Genomic DNA, 19,217 nt, shown 5'->3' on the forward strand with positions numbered 1-19,217 from the left:
GTGGCAATTTAGGGCACCATCTTTCATTTCTTTTCAAAAACAACATGCACAAATTTTTAATAGCGTTTTTGCTGACGTGGCATGACACATGGCACTCCCATCGGGTGTTCAAGTCAGTAAATTTTTATCTAAAAACGTGCCTATTTTGTTTATGGTAGTAACGATATATTCCGATGCCTAGATTTCTTTTCGAAATACTAGTGCTCTTTTTGCCTAACGCATCTTGTGTTAGTGCTAATATAATTACCATTTATAAAAAAATATCAAAAAATATAATACATTAATTTATATTTACAATATGTAATTAAAAAAATTATCAAATAATTAAAAATTAATAAAATAAAAAATAATTATCATATTAAATAATTATAACACTTTTTTCAACTTTGTATATTAGAGAAAAAATTAAAATGATATACTATATATAGCATTTTATCACTTTTTCATGCTAAATTTAATTTGAGATGCTCTTAAAAACATTGTTTAAACAATAATAGTTTTTTTTAAAAATTAGGCACGCTAAGATTATTTTTCCTTAATCAAAAACCAAAAGCAACAACAACGTACATTAAAGATTGGACATTGGACATGATCTACAAGATATAGATCATGAAGTTTCAAAACTTATTAAGCTGTCAAACAAAACAAAAAAACAAAATCTGGATATGCATCAGCAAACAGTGATGATCAAGCAAAGGTTAGACCAGAGCCATGAAGTTTCTCCTCCGTAATCTGATCGATACGAGCTGCCATTTCAGGAGTTAAATGATTCTTCCAGTCTCCAGCTTCACCTTTCCTGAAAAAATCAGAGTTTTTAATTACGAACATGTCATTAGTTCTTCTACTTCCTTTATTCACTTCCAAATTGCTCAGCTTCTCAAAGCTACACAGCTTTATTATTTCTTCCACAACCCCATTATCTTCCTCCTCCACTGAAAATGGCTGCCCTATAAACTCAGCCAATCTCTTAACATGCACCACCGGTTCTTTTTTCATATCCTCGTATTTCAAGAACAATACCTTCTCCGGCGCTTCTAAACTCGCTCGCCAGTAACTCAGCACATGATCCCAATACGGCCCGTAATGCGAAACTCCATTGCAGAACATCTCAAAAGCTTCTTCAAATGAAAAAGGTGGCAGTTCTTTAGGCCTTAGCTTCTGAGCAAAGTGCCATTTGGAAACAAGAACATCTTTAGGGTTCCGGCAAATGTAAACAAACTTGCAGCAACCAGAAGCGCTGGTTATAGATTCCGGAAATAAAGAAAAAGGGAGGTGAGTCGAGAGCAATCTTGGCGAAGCGAGGTTTTCAAGAACCGATGGATTCATAAATACATATGCTTCTAAAAATGGAACAAAATCTTGAGGATTGCTTTTAAGCAAAGGGTGATTTGAGAAATCGCAAGCGTTTCGATTAACGGTGGCGAATAATAAAGCTCGAAGCCATGTGGTGCCACATTTTGGATAAGTTGATAGGATAATATCGTCAGGTTTAGAGATGAAGTGATGGTGAATGAACATGAGACCTTTTATGGCGAATTGTGATGATAACCAGAAGCCTTTGTATCGAGAGAGATGATCAAACCACCAGCCTTTTGATTTCGGAAGAGTTGGGATTATTTCATTGAAGTGCTTCAAAGCGGCGATGTGTTCTTGGTCGGTTTCGGTTGCTGGAGATGGTAGTGAAGTTGCTGCCATGGGAGGAGAATTGAAAGGGATATCATGAAGAGTTGAGTTGAGGTATGAAATTGTGATTGAGTCGCTGCCATTTTATAATATGAAACTTTGCAATAATAGACATGGAGAGTATCCAAATTATGATTTTATTGTATTTTTGTTTATGAGTAATATGTAGATTAAAGTCACTTAGATTTATGTGGCAAAACAAATACTCAAAATTTTCGCACAACAAATAGTACAGCCGCTACGACTAAGAGAAATGATCACAACAATTATGATTTAAAAAATAAGATACCATAAAAATTTCTAAAACACTTCAAATCCGAATAAAAAAAATTCATTCTATAAATCTTAAATAGAATAGCTGCTTTCGAAAAATAGTTGAAAATCAACAAATCCTTATTTGGAGCATTGTTACGAAAGACTCTCATTTCTACACATTTATATTTTTTTTTGAAACGCACATATTTATATTTTCCACACCACAAAAAACCATAAAATTTACCATAACTTCCAACAGGGTCTTTAAGGAATGATATTCCATCATTTTAAATTTATTTTACTTTAATTGTTAAATCCGAATTTTATTTCAACACAAATTTTTTGCCAGAATGCACAGGTGGCAGTCTGATGTTTTCACATGAAAATTAATTTTTTACTTATAATTTCATAAAAATCTGTTATTATATATGCATAAAATCATTTTAATTGAAAAATTTCAGACCAAATTTTTCATCCATGATAAAAGTTTTGGAAAAAAAATATATAAAATTCAATTGCCAATATTTTTTGAAATAAAATTGAAATTCAATAATCAAATCCAAAAAATTATAATTTAATAATTAAAATTTAATAAATTAAAATTCGATTATCAAAATATATATAAAAATCAGTTTGAATATCGCATGATCAATTATCCTGAAAATTTGTCTATTATACTTGAAGAAAAATGCTGGAAAAAAACGGAAAATGCTAAATTCAATATGATGCACATGATGTCGAGCGGCATATCTTGTATGTATAGTAGAATACAATTTTCCACATATATTACTGATCCAGAAGAAACAAAAATCATCACGACCACCTTAAAACAGACACATTTCAGAAAGAGAAGAAGGAAGTAGTGAGAGATTTGGTTGCGAAAAGGATTGTAATGTTGTCACTGATCATTTATTACACTTTAAAATTTAAAAATTCTTACCTTAATTTCTCTATAGATTTGACTTCACAGTATATTTTACTTTTTTTCTACCTCCTCCGTTTCAAAATACTAATAGTGTATTTTTCTCTTTTCACATAGTTTAAAAAATACAATTAATACTCTAACTTTTCACAAATTTATCTTCATTTTTTCTATCATACCCTTGTTAAATGTTATGAGCATAAGCTAATAGCAATAAATGATACGCTTTAAATAAGGATAATATAAAAAATAAAGACTATAAATTGTGATTTATAAGAAAAGTGGACTATTATTTTGGAACAAAAAAAATTAAAAAAATGGACTATTATTTTAAGACGGAGAGAGTATTAACCTACTCATACAAAAACCACTCATCTTTGACCCTTTTTTTAAATATTTCTTGAACTTATTTTTTTCCTATTAACCTAATCACGCAAAATCCTCTCATCTTTAACCCTTTTTCCAAACATATCTTGAATAAAAATTTCTCCGATTCTACTCTAATTTGCCTTTTTATATTTTAATTATATTTTAAAATATTAAATTAACCTCTTTTCACTTAAATAAAAGTCTAAGATAAATTTTTATTTTAAACCTATTTTCTAATTAGACTCTAATATTATTTACAATAAAAAAAACCTTATTCTTCACTAAATTCAATAAATAATAATAATTTTATTACTCAAAATATATTAATTATCAATAATTTTTTAAAATAAAAAACCGTAAAAAATATCCTTTACACAAAAAAAAATCAATTTTAAAAACAATAATAAATATTTAATTTAAAATAAATAAATATTATTATTTCATAAAATCTACCTCCGTTCTTTAAACGCATTTCTAAAATTAATTAAATTAAAAATTAATAAAACACACCTCCGCCATTTCGGAAAAACGAACCAAAATCTGAATCCGTCTCGGGAAAGACGAACATAGATCTATTCTTCTTCTCAAAATATATTAAATTATACCTTTTATTATAAAGGGGTTCAGCCATATAAAACGTTGCGTTTTACTCAAAGACACAACATTTTTGCTTACGTGGCAAGCCAAAATTACAAAAACAAACATAATTCAATGACCTTTTTGTAATAAAAGGTATTATCCAATAACTTTTTTGTAATTCACAAAAAGTTTAGTGTTCATTTTATAACAACATAAACATTTTTGTAATAAAAAGTATAGTTCAATGACCATTTTGTAACAAAAGATTTTTTAGTGACCTTTCTGTAATTTGAGGGAAGTCTAGTGATCTATAGAATTTAATATCCATAAGTTTGTTGATGTGTGAATTAATTGCATGTTATTTTCTCTAAATTTTTCCAGGTGCCTTTTGCGAGACTCAATATTTGAATTAAAATGCACAAACGTGATAATTATATACTCCTTTTTAAACCACTATAATAACCTATGCTTTACCTCTTACACAATTTTTAAAATTTAAATTCACCGCATTCATCTTTTTTTTACATTTTTTTCCACTTTCTACCTTTGACTCAATAAATTAAAGATGCTTTCAAAAATAAATGTGAGAATGTGTATGTTAATCTTGTAATCGTTGTTTATATATTGAGCTTTAAAATTCTATATGTTTACCTTAATTTAGTCTAAAAAAAAAACATGAGAAGAAAAAAAACGAGAAAAAGAAAGGAAATAAAAAGAGTTTTTTTTTTTTTTGGTAATAAAAAGAGTTTTTTTTACCGCACCTTTACCGAAACTGTATTACAACCCTTCAAAGACCATTTTAATTTGTGTGTTTGATTTAATTGATGAGTGGAGGTTTAGACTAAGGGCACACTTATAGTTGGATTGGCATACGATTCATTTGTGAACTTTATTTTTATATTCACCTAAACACTTTGAGTGTTAAAGTGAACCAAGTGAGGTAAAAAGCACTTTTGTGTATTTATTGTTTATAAATGTCGAATTGCTCATATGTCCTAGATTTTTTTTTTAAATTTCTCATTATTAGTTTGCATGTCTTGAATTATATTTGATGTTAAATTGAGTATTAGTTGAGCATCTGAGTAGGTTATCGGTGATGTTAGCATTCCTTTGGTTTTCATGTGGAGTCATAAACTGTCTCACTTGTTAGCATTCCTTTGTGTTGTAGGGTGTGGAATTAAGTTGGTGAATTAACCTTACAGGGAAGATTTGAAAACGATGATTATTGCTTTATTTTGACATGTTGTTCTCCATAGTTATTACATATTTGTGTCTTTACTTGGAGATAAGCAAGATTTGAGTGTGAGAATATGTTTACACTGGCCCAAAAAGAGTTTATATGGGCTAATTCGGGTTTTTGAGCCCAAAAGCCATCATTTATCATTTTGTTCTTATCTTAGCTTAATATTTATCTTTTTTAGTTATTATCTTATTTTTAGGTATTATCTATATTATTTAGTTTAGTATTTATCCAAATAAGAGATTGTATCTCACTAGACTAGATTTTCTATTTTAGGGTTTGTACTCTATAAATAGCTAGTTTTAGGTTTGTATTAGACACGACACAAATTATCAATCAAACACAAACTTCAAAGCCCTGCGCTTTTTTATCCCCAACCCCCGCGGTTGGTTAACTTAGGAGTAGGAGTAGTTCAAACAATAATCTCGCCTGGGTTTCTTAACCTCCAGATTAATGTTTTAATTTAGATAAGTCAAACCCTGTTTAACTTTTCGGACCGAACCGGTTAAAGCATCGATCCACACAGTACCCATCTATAAATTCAAAGATTCGAGTTTGGAAATATTTTCCTGCGAACATCTTTTGGCGACTCCACTGGGGACGCGTTTATGGTGAGCACAAAAACCGGAACGAAGAAGAAAAGTTACAGGTGCACTCGTTCAAGTAACCGAGTCCAATCCGAAGTAGATTGCACATTGTCAGGCGATTCAGACTCAGACTTGGAGTAGATCATGGCAAAGGGCGACAAGTCAGGATTACAACCGCAAAAGGGGATCGACGTACCTCCCGTTGTGGTAATGATCGTCGAGTTTCAGCTGCAAAAGGGGACCGACGCACCTCCCGCTGAGACACGACCGTCGATCTCGGAGTCAAGCATCCAAACTAAGCACATGAGAGGAGACAAATGACTCTGTCTGCGACCTACCTCCCACTCTCTCCTCATTATTACATGCCGATTTCATGAGGTAGCTTAAAAAATCGGCGGGTATTTGATGGAGTGATAAATCAGATGGATGAAGCCATCAAAACAATTCCAAAGGGAGAAAAAGGCGAATCTTGGTAGTTTTATGAGTGTTGTGGAATTATTGGGGTAACGCTTCGTCGAGATTGCTGAAAAAAGTGGCCGAATTTTTCATTATCTGTCAAAAATATTATGTTGGAAGAGAATATATGGCCATCAAATTTATCAAACGTATAGGTCCTCAAAATTGCATAGGGAATGTCTTTTCTGCCGCGTCCATTTTTTTTTATTTTGGTAAAATGACCGATTAGCACATGTTGTGAATGAGAAGTTGATAAGCCAAAGGAAAACTTTACCATGCAAATTTTGGTACAAAGCAACGTGGATAGTGGGCTATGCATGGATGAATGAAAGATGCACGATCCAGAGGAAAGAATTTTTCTCGCCTGCTACACTTAGTTGCTGATTAAATCAAAGCAACAAAAGTGTATTCCTCATTAAACCCAATAATTGGAATATTTGGCCGCTTAATTTGTACTGTTATAATCGGCTAGAAGGACAGACTTAATTTTTTCGGTCTAAACGACCGATCACGTATGACATGCGATATAAATACGTCTCTTCATCTTTTTTGACATTCTGATAAAAAAAACGTGGGGGGCATTGTTTACACTGGCCCAAAAAGAGTTTATATGGGCTAATTCGGGTTTTTGAGCCCAAAAGCCATCAGTTATCATTTTGTTCTTATCTTAGCTTAATATTTATCTTTTTTAGTTATTATCTTATTTTTAGGTATTATCTATATTATTTAGTTTAGTATTTATCCAAATAAGAGATTGTATCTCACTAGACTAGGTTTTCTATTTTAGGGTTTGTCCTCTATAAATAACTAGTTTTAGGTTTGTATTAGACACGACACAAATTATCAATCAAACACAAACTTCAAAGCCCTGCGCTTTTTTATCCCCAACCCCCGCGGTTGGTTAACTTAGGAGTAGGAGTAGTTCAAACAATAATCTCGCCTGGGTTTCTTAACCTCCAGATTAATGTTTTAATTTAGATAAGTCAAACCCTGTTCAACTTTTCGGACCAAAACCGGTTAAAGCATCGATCCACACAGTACCCATCTATAAATTCAAAGATTCGAGTTTGGAAATATTTTCCTGCGAACAGAATATTTGATAGAAGTAGAAACACTCCAATCCTAGTGTGTTTTTATGCCCGTACTGTGTGAATTATATAGCTTTTATGTCTCATTATTTTACTTGAGTGTTTTCAGGAGTAAATTCACAATGTTAAAGAGTTTTGGGCTTAATTGGAGCATTCGTAGGTTACCAAAAAAAAACGCTGAGAACACATTTATGTAATTATAATTTTGACTCTTTCGGACTGATTTCATATTTTGGAATATTTGGCCTCTATTGAATTTGTGTTATTCACAATAAATACAGTAGACATCCTAATCTTTTTATAGAATCAATAACCAACTCATTATGAGGTGTCTACTACGTGTTATGGCCTTATGAAATTGGTGGTCACGTATGCCTCTTTTGGTCGTAAGAGCTCTTACGAGCGCAAGCAAAAGACCAAAAATTTGGCCAAAAGATGTCTTGCGAGCGGATGCAAGACATTAGTCGCGCTTGGAGGATACCTGTCGACGTGAAATATGTTTACTCAAAAGTCTCAAAAATACCCCTAAGGACTTCAAAATTTTTGAAGTCATATGATTGGAATTATCTAGGGCATTACCCATTTCGACCAAGAGAGTATAAAAGGGCCTTTTTTCGGAAGAGCCACCGTCATCTCATTACCTACCTCTTTTCGCAAAAATCTAGGTTTAATTAGTTTTTGATTTTTTTCTCTAATTAGTGGTTTAGATCAATTGTAGTCTACAATTTCTGGATTAAGGCTTCAATTGAAGGTGTCGTTTACATCGGGTATTTATTCCCTTCTTAATTTTACTATCTATTTTATGAATTCTTCTCTTGTTTTGTTAATTTCTTTTGATTCTACCATAAATAGCGACACTTTTCGATTGGTGGTAATATGATTTATGTTAATAATTTATTGTTGATGATTGGATTGTTGGTTTAAATTTTGTAGGTTGTTTATTCTCATTTAATGTTTGGATTAAATTGATTTCTTATCGCTTGATTTTTATTCTTATATTTGATTTTAGGGAGTGGACCTAATGAACATCTAACTAAGTCTTAATAACACGAAAATTAGTAAGAGATAATTACTCCTAGGGTTTGCTTAAGAAGTGTTAATTGGAAATTTGATTTAGTAATTATGCTATTGAAGCTTCCCCCTCGTGAAACTATTTGTCGAGCTGTTTTGCATTATTGTTCTTTTCGTCCTCGTTTTCCTTGTTTAAGGAATGATGTTTTCCATCCAATCAAATCTGTTATTTTTTTATTTGATTCAAAAATTTATTGCGGTGGATTAGGTCTTCTTGGTTACATAGTATTGGGTATTATTTGATAAGTAGTTCTATATAACTCTTCTTTTTAACCCACCTTTTTTAATCCACCTGACGTGGCAACAAATTAGTGAATGCGTTAAAAGTTGTTTTTTGAGATATACATTTTTAGAGGGCAATTGGACATATTAAATGTTGCCACGTAAGGAGGGACAATGAAGGAGGTACAAAACGATGGGTTAAATGACATTTTCCTTATTTGATCATTAATTCACTATCTTAATGTTAATTATTCTGTCCATAAAAAATGTTAGATCTTTTAGTTTCTTCAAAGGTACTCCACAATTTACCTTATTTGGTTCAAAACTGTTAATATTCTTGAAAAGTTAAATATTGAAAAATTAATTAATATGGAAAAAAAGATAATTATTCATGATTTACTAATAAACTTTTTTCAAAGGTATATTTTATTTTGGCCTAATCACTCAAAAACCCCTCACCTTTAAACTTTTTTTCAATTCCACCCCGACGTTGAAAATTTGTCAATTTTACCCACTTTTGAATTTTTCGTTTTCAATTGTACCCCAATATTTTAATTTTTGTTAATTTTTTTAATTAAATGATGAAATCATTCAATTAATTAAGTCTACACATGAAATTAAATTCGTTTTTATTCAAAAAAGTACAAATAAGTCCTTTATTTTTAAAAACTAACTAAAAACCATAATCAAATTAACACTAATTTAAATTCTTAATTAATTTAACTAAATTTAAATAAATTTTAAAAATATACAACCAATATATGCGAGACAAGGAGAATGTTTTAAACAAATTTCCAAACGCAAAAGACGTTAATTTAATTTTTCAGGGTACAATTGAAACACAAAAATGCAAAATAGGGTAAAATTGACAAATTTTCAACGTCAGGGTATGATTGAAAAGGGGCTAAAAGGTCGGGGTTTTTTAAGACATTAGGCCTTTTATTTTTGATTAATTAATTTTTCAGATAATGATATTTCTAACTAACTAATTAAACTAGTTAAATAAAAAACCTTACATATAGAATCAATAAATATTAAATAAAATAAAGTTAAACTTTTGTGCCAATCACAATCATTTTTTTATTTTTTACAAATATGAAAAAATTTAATGATGTTCATAGTTATTTTTATATAAAAAAACGACTGTGATTGGAGTAAAAAAGACGATCGTGATTGGTAGAAGAGTTTGATTTTTAATCCAATCATGATCGTGATTGGCGCAAGAGTTTAATATTTTAATCCAATGACGACCGCTTTTTATTTTTTACAAATATGGAAAAATTTAATGATGTTAATAGTTATTTTTATATCATTTGATGATTTTCGTTTAATTTTATTTTATATTTATTGATTCTATTAATAAGGTTTTTAATTTAACTTGCTTAATTAGTTGATTAGAGATATCATTACACCAACAGAGTCGTGACACCTGAGTACTGCGTATAAATTTAAAAAAAAGTGGTAGTTTGTGCATGAAAATGACAAAATTTAAATTGCGTAATTAAAATTATAAAACAGGTAAAGTTCATGATTTTTTTTTGACATTGTCCCTTTTAAAAATGTTGCTTAAATGTCCGCACAGATTTGGTCTAATGGTCTAAGTCTCAGCCATCTGAGCGTCAAAAGTCGCAAGTTCGAACCCCGGCTACGCCCTTTTTAATATGGAGCGGTTGATGTTGAGTTGCTGACTATTTTCTTCCGAAATTATCAGGTATGTGGACTTGCGGGTGGTGCACATTTCGGGATTTGACAATTATATAAAGTTTCGGCTCAGTAGAGTGAATCCTCGTAAAAAAAAAGTTGCTTTAAAAGTTAAAACAATAATAAATTTTCAAAAATTTAATAGGCTAAAATTATTTTTCCTTAATCAAAAACCAAAAGCAACAACAACATTAGAGACTGACATTGGATCACATGATCTACATTACAAGATAAAGATCACGAAGTTTCAACACTTATTAAGCTAACAAACAAAAAACAGAAACAAAACACAAAACGGAAAACTTCATTCGGACGAGCCTGCATATGATATGCATCAGCAAACAGTGATGATCAATCAAAGGTTAGACCAGAGCCCTGAAGTTTCTCCTCCGTAATCCGATCGATACGAGCTGCCATTTCAGGCGTTAAATGATTCTTCCAATCTCCAGTTTCACCTTTCCTGAAAAAATCAGAATGTTTGATAACGAAATTCTCATTGATCTTTCTACTTCCTTTATTCACTTCCAAATTGCTCAATGTCTCAAAGCTACACAGCTTTATTATCTCTTCCACAACCCCATTATCTTCCTCCTCCACTGAAAATGGCTTTCCTGTGAACTCAGCCAGTCTCTTAACATGCACCACCGGTTCTTTTTTCATATCCTCATACTTCAAGAACAAGACCTTCTCGGGCGCTTCTAAACTCGCTCTCCAGTAACTCAGCACATGATCCCAATACGGCCCGTAATGCGAAACTCCATTGCAGAACATCTCGAAAGCCTCTTCAAATGAAAAAGGTGGCAGTTCTTTAGGTCTTAGCTTCTGAGCAAAATGCCATTTGGACACAAGGACATCTTTAGGGTTACGGCCAATGTAAACAAACTTGCCGTAACCAGAAGCTGTGGTCAGAGACTCTGGAAAGAAAGAAAAAGGGAGGTGAGTCGAGATCAACCTCGGCGAAGGAAGGTTTTCAAGAACCGACGGATTCGTACATACGAATGCCTCTAGAAAAGGAACAGAATCTTGAGGGTTTCTTGTAAGCAAAGGGTGGTTTGAAAAATCGTAATCATTTCGACTAACGGTGGCGAATAGTAAAGCTCGAAGCCATGTGGTGCCACATTTTGGAAAAGTTGACAGGATAATATCATCAGGTTTGAAGATGAAGCGATGATCTTCAAGCAACATGTGACCTTTTATTGCATAGTTCGTTGATAACCAGAAGCCTTTGTATTGGAAGAGATAATCAAACCACCAGCCTTGTGATTTAGGAAGAGTTGAGATTATTTCATTGACGTTTTTCAAAGCAGTGATGTGTTCTTGGTCTGTTTCGGTCGCCGGAGCCGGGAGTGAAGTTGGTGCCATGGGAGGAGGATTGAAAGAAATATGAAGAGTTGCTTTGAGGTGTGAAATTTGGTTCGAGTCGCTGGCCATTTTATAATATGAAAATTTGGAGTAATTGATTTGGAAGTACCCAAACAATTGGTTTATTGCATTTTGATTATCTAGTTTTGATTTGTTTCTTATTGATTACTAAATTCTAGTTTCATTTCAACGGAATTTTCCGACCAAAATACATACGTGACAGCCGGATTTTGTCTCATGAAGATTACTTTAATTTATATTTTTATGAAAATTATCATATATGCATAATTTCATTTCAGCTGAATTTTTTTAGCCAAATAATGCCTACATACAAAGGCGGAGCCATAATCGAGTTTTAGAAGAATCAAATTACATAAAATATTAAAGTTTATAATTATATCTTAAAATAATATGTTAGGTTTTCAAAAGAATATAGAATCCGATTGCCACATTTGTTTTTTAAAATAAAATAAAATTAATTGATTTTTTTTAAAAAATTAAATAAAAAATTATATGAATTAAAGTTTTGTTGTTAAAGTGTAAGGAAATTGATAGTGTGAGTATTTAAAATTAATTATCCTGAAAATTTGTCTTTACATAAAAGAAAAACATGCTATTTTCAAAAGGTTTAATGCCTTAAAAAAAACTCCGATCTTTCATCTCCTTTTTAATTCTACTCTGACGTTGGAAATTTGTCAATTTTACCTCATTTTGTATTTTTTTCATTTCAATTGTACTCTGAAGCACAAAATTGATCTTTATTTATTTGACAAAAATTCAACAAAATTCTTCAAAAATATTCATTTTAATGTAAAAAGTTAATATAATGTAAAAAGAATCAATTTAGAGAATTTTTGTCAAATAAAAAAGTCAATTTTATGCTTTAGGATACAATTGAAATGAAAAAAAATACAAAATAGGATAATATTGACTGATTTTCGACGTCAGGATGGGATTTAAAAGAGAATGAAAGGTCGGGGTCTTTTAAAATATCAGATCTTTTCAAAAAGAAAAAGAATCTGAAAATGCTAAAATACAATATGATGCACATGATTTCTACCAGCATATCTTGTACTTATATTAGAATAAAATTTTCCACATATAATCACACATTACTAACTCAAAGAAAACAAAAATTGTCACATGAAACCTTAAGACAGTTACATATTTCAGCAAGAAATGTTGTCTCGTTGCTTAACTGGTTTAAGAAGAAGATTCTTTAAAGAAACAAAAATGGTAGGGTTAAAGAGGGGACTGATGGGAGAGTGCCACAATTCGGCAGTTTCGATTTAAACATTAGTCGAACTTTTTTAAAAAAATTGGCAAGCATTTGAAGGTGGAGGTAGGCGTAATTCACAACTCGGAAGTTTCGATTGGAATTGCCGGTTCACAGTTCGAGAAACACTTGAAGCAGCCCTGAACTGTACCTTTAATGGTCCCGGGCCGGTTTAAAACAGGCTAGTTCTGGCTTTGATTGATTTGAAAATGAAAAAAATATATTAAAATTAAATTAAAATATTTAAAATTAAGTTAAAATTAAATTAGATTTAATGTACTTGATTAATTAATTATATAAACAATAAGTTAATTATATATACATATATAGAAAATAATATAAAATATACAGTTCGAAATCGGAACCGGCATTTTCAATTCCAATAGATACTGAAAATCTTAAAAAAAAATTGTTGCTATCAAAATTTTCATTAAAAATCAGATTTTAGAAAAATCAAACAAATATTTACATACAAGTCTTTTATGTTAGTTTTGAATATTTTCTTCAACCAAATAAGAGAAGCATATTTAGCTTTTTAGGAAGTTTTTATACTTGATTACATTGTTTAATTTCCTTTTTTATATTACGGTTCCCACTTTAATTAGATTTTTAATTATAAATTTCTATTTTGATTTGTTGTATAAAGCTCTTTAGTTAGGAATTGCATTACCATATGCATTTTAGTTTTCATTTCTAGTAAAACACTAACTAGTTCAAGTTTATCTTTAATTAGCACTTTTTAAAATTCTATCTTTATTTGTAATTTAACCAGTTTTTAGATTTATTTATATTATCCAGCCCAACACTAATTGCGTCAGACAATGGCACATGGGGTATAAATGGAGTGGCTTGCAACTCCCTGTGGAGCATTTCGCCGTCTCGCTAAAAAAGAGAGAAGCAATTTTATTTTTTATTAATTACTCTTCTTTCTTTTATTCTTGAACTTTCTAATATATTGAGGACAATGCATTATTTAAATGAGGGGGTGGGAAAAGAAAAAATCATAATAATAAAAAATAAAATAGAAAATTCAATAAAGCAAATTAAAAATAAAATTTTATATATATTTAGTTTAATTATGGTTAGAAATATTGTGAGGTGGTAAAAACAAATAAAAATGTGAAGAGAAAAATAAATAAAGTTTTGGCTAGAATTAATAAAACTTTTGTCAAATAATTAGTTCCAAACCTTGAATAAATATTAAGTGTGTTTTTAATTCTAACAATAGTTAATGATACTCGACAGATAAAAATGTTAATTTTATGACATGATTCGATAAGATCAGGGTGAATTCAATTTCTAACTTTTAGTGACCGCTGAAACACGACTGAATAGCCTGATGCGGAATCATGACATGTTTGTTATTTATCAAAAATTGAGTCATTTTCAAACTCTTTGGCATATTTTGGCATGACTTGTAATACTTGAGTAAATGGCAAAACACAACAATTATTTTTGAGAGTTCGAGCCTAATTTTCTTGTTGTGAGAATTGTTAACATTCCACATTTCTAGAACTTCATGGTTGAGTTTTTAACATTTAGATAATCTTGACATTTAGGTATACACAATTCATTTTAGACCACTTAAATAGCCTACCCTTCATATCCATTAGATTACACAATTTTGAGCCTTAGCCTTTTTCTTGATTTTTGACCCACATTCCATATTTTTACCCCTCAAACCTCTACCTCTTTTAACACCTCAACTTGATTTGATCAATAAAGATTGAAGAAAAATTGTGATTCTAGCTGGATGAGGAAAAAAGATGTGAACAAATGCCTAAAAATAAATAAATGCCTTGCAATAAAAAAAGAACAGATGCAAGAAAAAGCAAGAAAAGAAAAGGAAAATCAAGAGAAAAAGAAAATAAAGGCAATTACAAAGAAAGAAAGTTCACTCATTCAAGAAAAAAATCCAAGCTAGTCCACTATTTTGTATTTCAAAGTCAAGTTGATTCAAGTCAAGTTATTTCAAAAATCCAAAAATATTACTTACCTTTTACCTTAAACCCATCACACCCGAAAATAAAAAGACCAAGTGATTTTTGTCAAAAACCGAGTCAAGTAGCGGAGTCCTGGACTATGAGCAAGCCTATGGTAAATTCGCATGTTTTCAATTAAGAGATAATTTGTTGATTTCACACCTTAAACACATGAGTGTCGGAGTGAAAACTTGTGAGGAATTGATGTCATTTGCTCATTTATTATGAGATTATGACATGATCTGCCTAAGTAAGAAAATTGACTATTTTCACATGTCACGCAAACGATGGTGATTCATTAGTGTTATTTAGTGTTGCATAAGTTAGAAAGATAGTATTTTCAGTGTTATCGAATTATGTCGTTTTAATTTCATTCATCATTTGTCTGTATCATTAATATTGGTTGTTGGTTTAGAAGATCTCACTTAATTAATTCATTAGTTTGTAAATTAATTATTGACTTGTACTTAACATGTTTCGAGCCTAGGTAGTTTGTAGTAAAGGCAAGATTCATATTTTTCTTGAGTACAAGCAAAGTTTCAGTGTGAGGAGGTTTGATAAGCTATTATTTTACGTAGTTTTATAGCATTTATTCGCTAGTTTGTAGCACTTATGCGTAAAATAAGAGCTTATATATTTAGGTTTTCGTGTTTTGTAGTTTTTATGAATAAATATTAAATCTTATCATTTTTGGGTATTTATGATTGAAACAGGGTCAAATTTTCAAAGCCAGAAGAATTCAGAAAATCAGAGTCAAACCCAAGCCCAACCGGTTCGAGTTCAATCGAACCGGTCAAAGAATAAAAGACAAAAGATCAGCCGGCCTCCAGCCGGCCAAGGGCCGGCTGAGATCTGGATCTGCGCGAGATTGTGTTCGCATGGGAATAAGGCAACGACATTCTGAAGTTATCACATGAGACTTTCCATAATCAGCAGAATATTGCATTCACACTCAATAGAGTGATCTTTCTTGACTTGCACACAAAGAAGTGAGCTTTGACAATAAGATAGAAGCTCATTAAGGGAATAAGCTATGCTCTTTTGGAAACAAGACAAGTTAAAGATTGGTCCACTCAAGAAGATTATGGACGGACTTGATCATTACTCCACTTTCAAAGGAAAGAAGATATTTTTAACTTGATCATGACTCAAGTTTCTTATGGAAGGATGATATTTTTATCTTGAACTCCACTCCAAGTGACTCTATAAATAGACTCCATTTGTGTAGAAAAAATATATACCACTTAGTGTATACTTAGACTTAGCCATCAAAAATACTCTTTAGTATAGATTATTTCTATCTTTTATTTTTCATGTACTCAAGGTGTAACTTATCCATTGTTGTAATTCATATGACAATGAGTAACTAAACTTTTAGTTCAAGGGTTGATATGAACGTTTATTTGTATAATTGATTGGCCTTGGATATTTGGTGATTTATCGTGTTTCGGTTATTGAACTTAATGCTTGGATTAAATTGAGAAATTGATTCATGATACATGTTTAGTTAACTTATTGAGAAATTGTTAATTAAATAGATCTAAATAATCGGAAACTTAAAGGACAACGCCACGAGAGTGAATTGGAATTTAAGTAATCTTGAGTTTACTTCACAATCACAATTTAGTTGGTCAATTGGTTTTTAATAACACGAGAGTGAGTTAGTTATCGATTAATTAATAGGTGTTAAAATTTGGTGTTGATTAATATTCTTTATGCTTGAATGTTTTTGATCAATTCATTCATTGCCCTATATTTTAATTATTGACTCGAGAGAGCTTAGTTAAAATAGACCAGTTAATCAACAACGTATGAATTAATTGTTGGGTTTTATTGGTTCATAACGCAGCGGAATTTCAAAAATTTATCTAAAAACCCAAACCAAGATCCATGTAATTCGAATTAAACAAAACAATTACTTACTTGTATGTCGAATTCAACAGCAATGTAGGAAGGAAGGAGGTGGTTCACTTTGGTGATACCTGGCCTCGGATCAGAAACGCCTCCAAAAGAACACGTCCTCTACGAGTATCCACACGAACAGACCTTAGCCAAAACTAGTGCTTGTGTGCTAGCACTATTGCTTCACAAGCAATTTCGAATTTTAGTGATTTAGTGAATAATGAATTTCGTGATTCTCAAACCTACTGCTTAATGAGTATTTATAGTGATAAATAACACTAGGGTTTGAGACAAATTCGAATTTCAATCTCATTGCAATTCTACAAGTTTATGTTTATCAAAAACTCCTTTTTGATAATTATCCATATATATTAATTACTATATTTATTATCTTCCAAAAATAATAAATTAAGGAAAACACTTATCCTTAAATTTCGAATTAATATATATATTTATTAATATATATATATTACGAATTATATATATATATATATATATATATATATATATATATATATATATATATATATATATATATATAATCATTTAATCACATTGGGCTTGTACAACCCATAACTGTTTTGGGCCTGTTCTTAGTGTGCGACCCTGTAGGTTCATATAACGTTGGCAGTAGGCTCGAAATCCCTATTTCAGCCCACAAGTCATAAGTGGCCTCTAGCAAGACATTATGACTACCCAAGTTATATGAATATCGATAATCCGATTTAACCATTTACAATAATATTTTAATCCCTTTGTCTCTCGATATCCAGATTGAATATAAGGCATAGTTATGTCATCCTTATAACATTCAATCATTAGTTTCTTGACTCTAAGTAGACTGAAAATGATAACTTCTTATCAATTAGCATGGCCATGCATTTTCTTCAGTCTATCTTCTTCAAGGGGCCCATAGATATCTTACTCAAATAAATGAGGGACAAATTCCTTCTCAGTCACTCACATTTCTCACATAGTTACTTTCATATCCAATGACAATCTATTCCATTATCCTGTTAAAGATAATGTAAGACTGTATCAAAATATGAAATAGCTATGTAGAAATCCATGATGATTTCAAGGTCAAAGGATTATACTAATAGAACTGTAATGAGAATTACTTATGACAGTGATTTATGTAGTATTCTCACAGTGGGTCATCCAGTGCCTTATTTCTCAAATAGCACCTATGATTTGACTTAATATCTCATATACATGATTAGTAAAACATAATCATAAGTCAACATCATACTAGTCTCAATGTTCTATTAAGACTAGGGATAGATGGTATATAATTCTTTTATTAAACCTAAGGGTTCTACTATCAAGTCACATACTCGATGACCTTAGAAAGAATTAACCATTCAAGTATTTTAATCATTAATATAAAATGATAAAAACTGTCAATCAATAAATAATAAAATGATAAAGTCAAAACATGGTCAAACATGATTGACCTAGTGCATATCACTAACAATCTCCCACTTGCACTAGGCCCAATCTACATTAAATCTAATTCCCATGGACCTAGTATGACTCTCATGCTTAGGCTGTGGAAGAGCCTTAGTTAGCGGATCAGCAACATTATCATTTGTCGAAACTCTGCATATCTTCACGTCTCCTCTCTCAATGATTTCTCGAATGAGATGATAACGTCTAAGTATGTGTTTGGATTGCTGATGTGATCTGGGCTCCTTTGCTTGTGCTATGGCCCCATTGTTATCACATAACAAGTTCACTGGATCGGATATACTAGGAACAACTCCTAATCCAGTTATGAACTTTTTGATCCAAACAGCCTCCTTAGCTGCGTCTGAAGCAGCTATATACTCAGCTTCTGTTGTAGAATCAGCAACGGTGTCCTGCTTCGAGCTCTTCCAGCTAAAAGCACCTCCATTCAAACAAAACACATATCCTGACTGTGATTTATAATCATCAATGTCAGTTTGGAAGCTAGCGTCTGTGTAACCCTTTACAATCAGCTCATCTTCCTGACCACCATATAGCAAGAATGCATCCTTGGTTCTTCTCAAGTACTTAAGGATGTTCTTAACTGCTGCCCAGTGACTTTCACCTGGATTTGACTGGTATCTGCTCGTTGTACTCAAAGCATACGAGACATCAGGTCGAGTGCACAACATTGCATACATGATAGATCCAATAGCAGAAGCATATGGAATCTTACTCATGCGGTCTCGCTCATCCTGTGTCTTAGGACACTGAGTCTTGCTGAGACTGATGCCATGTGACATTGGCAAGAATCCTCTCTTGGAGTCTTGCATACTAAACCTGTTTAATACCTTATCAACATAAGTGCTTTGACTTAGGCCAATGAGTCTTCTAGATCTATCTCTATAGATCTTGATGCCTAATATATAAGCAGCATCGCCCAAGTATTTCATTGAAAAACACTTCCCTAACCATGATTTAACATTTTGCAGTATGGGAATGTCGTTTCCAATGAGTAGTATGTCATCAACATAAAGCACTAAGAAAACAATCGCGCTCCCACTAACCTTCTT

General features: G+C 31.5%; 2 protein-coding genes across 2 annotated transcripts; both read right to left on the bottom strand.

The window, feature by feature from the left end:
• Positions 1-642: 642 nt before the first annotated feature.
• On the bottom strand, positions 643-1,731 carry LOC126681669 (flavonol sulfotransferase-like). The gene has a single exon (XM_050377222.2). It carries the CDS (start codon positions 1,693-1,695, stop codon positions 688-690), a length of 1,008 nt encoding a protein of 335 aa, XP_050233179.1. The 5' UTR covers positions 1,696-1,731; the 3' UTR covers positions 643-687.
• Positions 1,732-10,295: 8,564 nt separating this feature from the next.
• On the bottom strand, positions 10,296-11,625 carry LOC126681666 (flavonol sulfotransferase-like). Its single transcript, XM_050377218.2, has one exon. It carries the CDS (start codon positions 11,602-11,604, stop codon positions 10,525-10,527), a length of 1,080 nt encoding a protein of 359 aa, XP_050233175.1. The 5' UTR covers positions 11,605-11,625; the 3' UTR covers positions 10,296-10,524.
• Between the last annotated feature and the right edge of the window lie 7,592 nt (positions 11,626-19,217).

The sequence above is a fragment of the Mercurialis annua genome, linkage group LG5 (assembly GCF_937616625.2).
Source record: "Mercurialis annua linkage group LG5, ddMerAnnu1.2, whole genome shotgun sequence".
Lineage (NCBI taxonomy): Eukaryota > Viridiplantae > Streptophyta > Magnoliopsida > Malpighiales > Euphorbiaceae > Mercurialis > Mercurialis annua.

Coding starts and splice junctions, on each gene's coding strand:
- LOC126681669 (XM_050377222.2), bottom strand. CDS start 1,695: ATGGCAGCAACTTCACTACCATCTCCAGCAACCGAAACCGACCAAGAA.
- LOC126681666 (XM_050377218.2), bottom strand. CDS start 11,604: ATGGCCAGCGACTCGAACCAAATTTCACACCTCAAAGCAACTCTTCAT.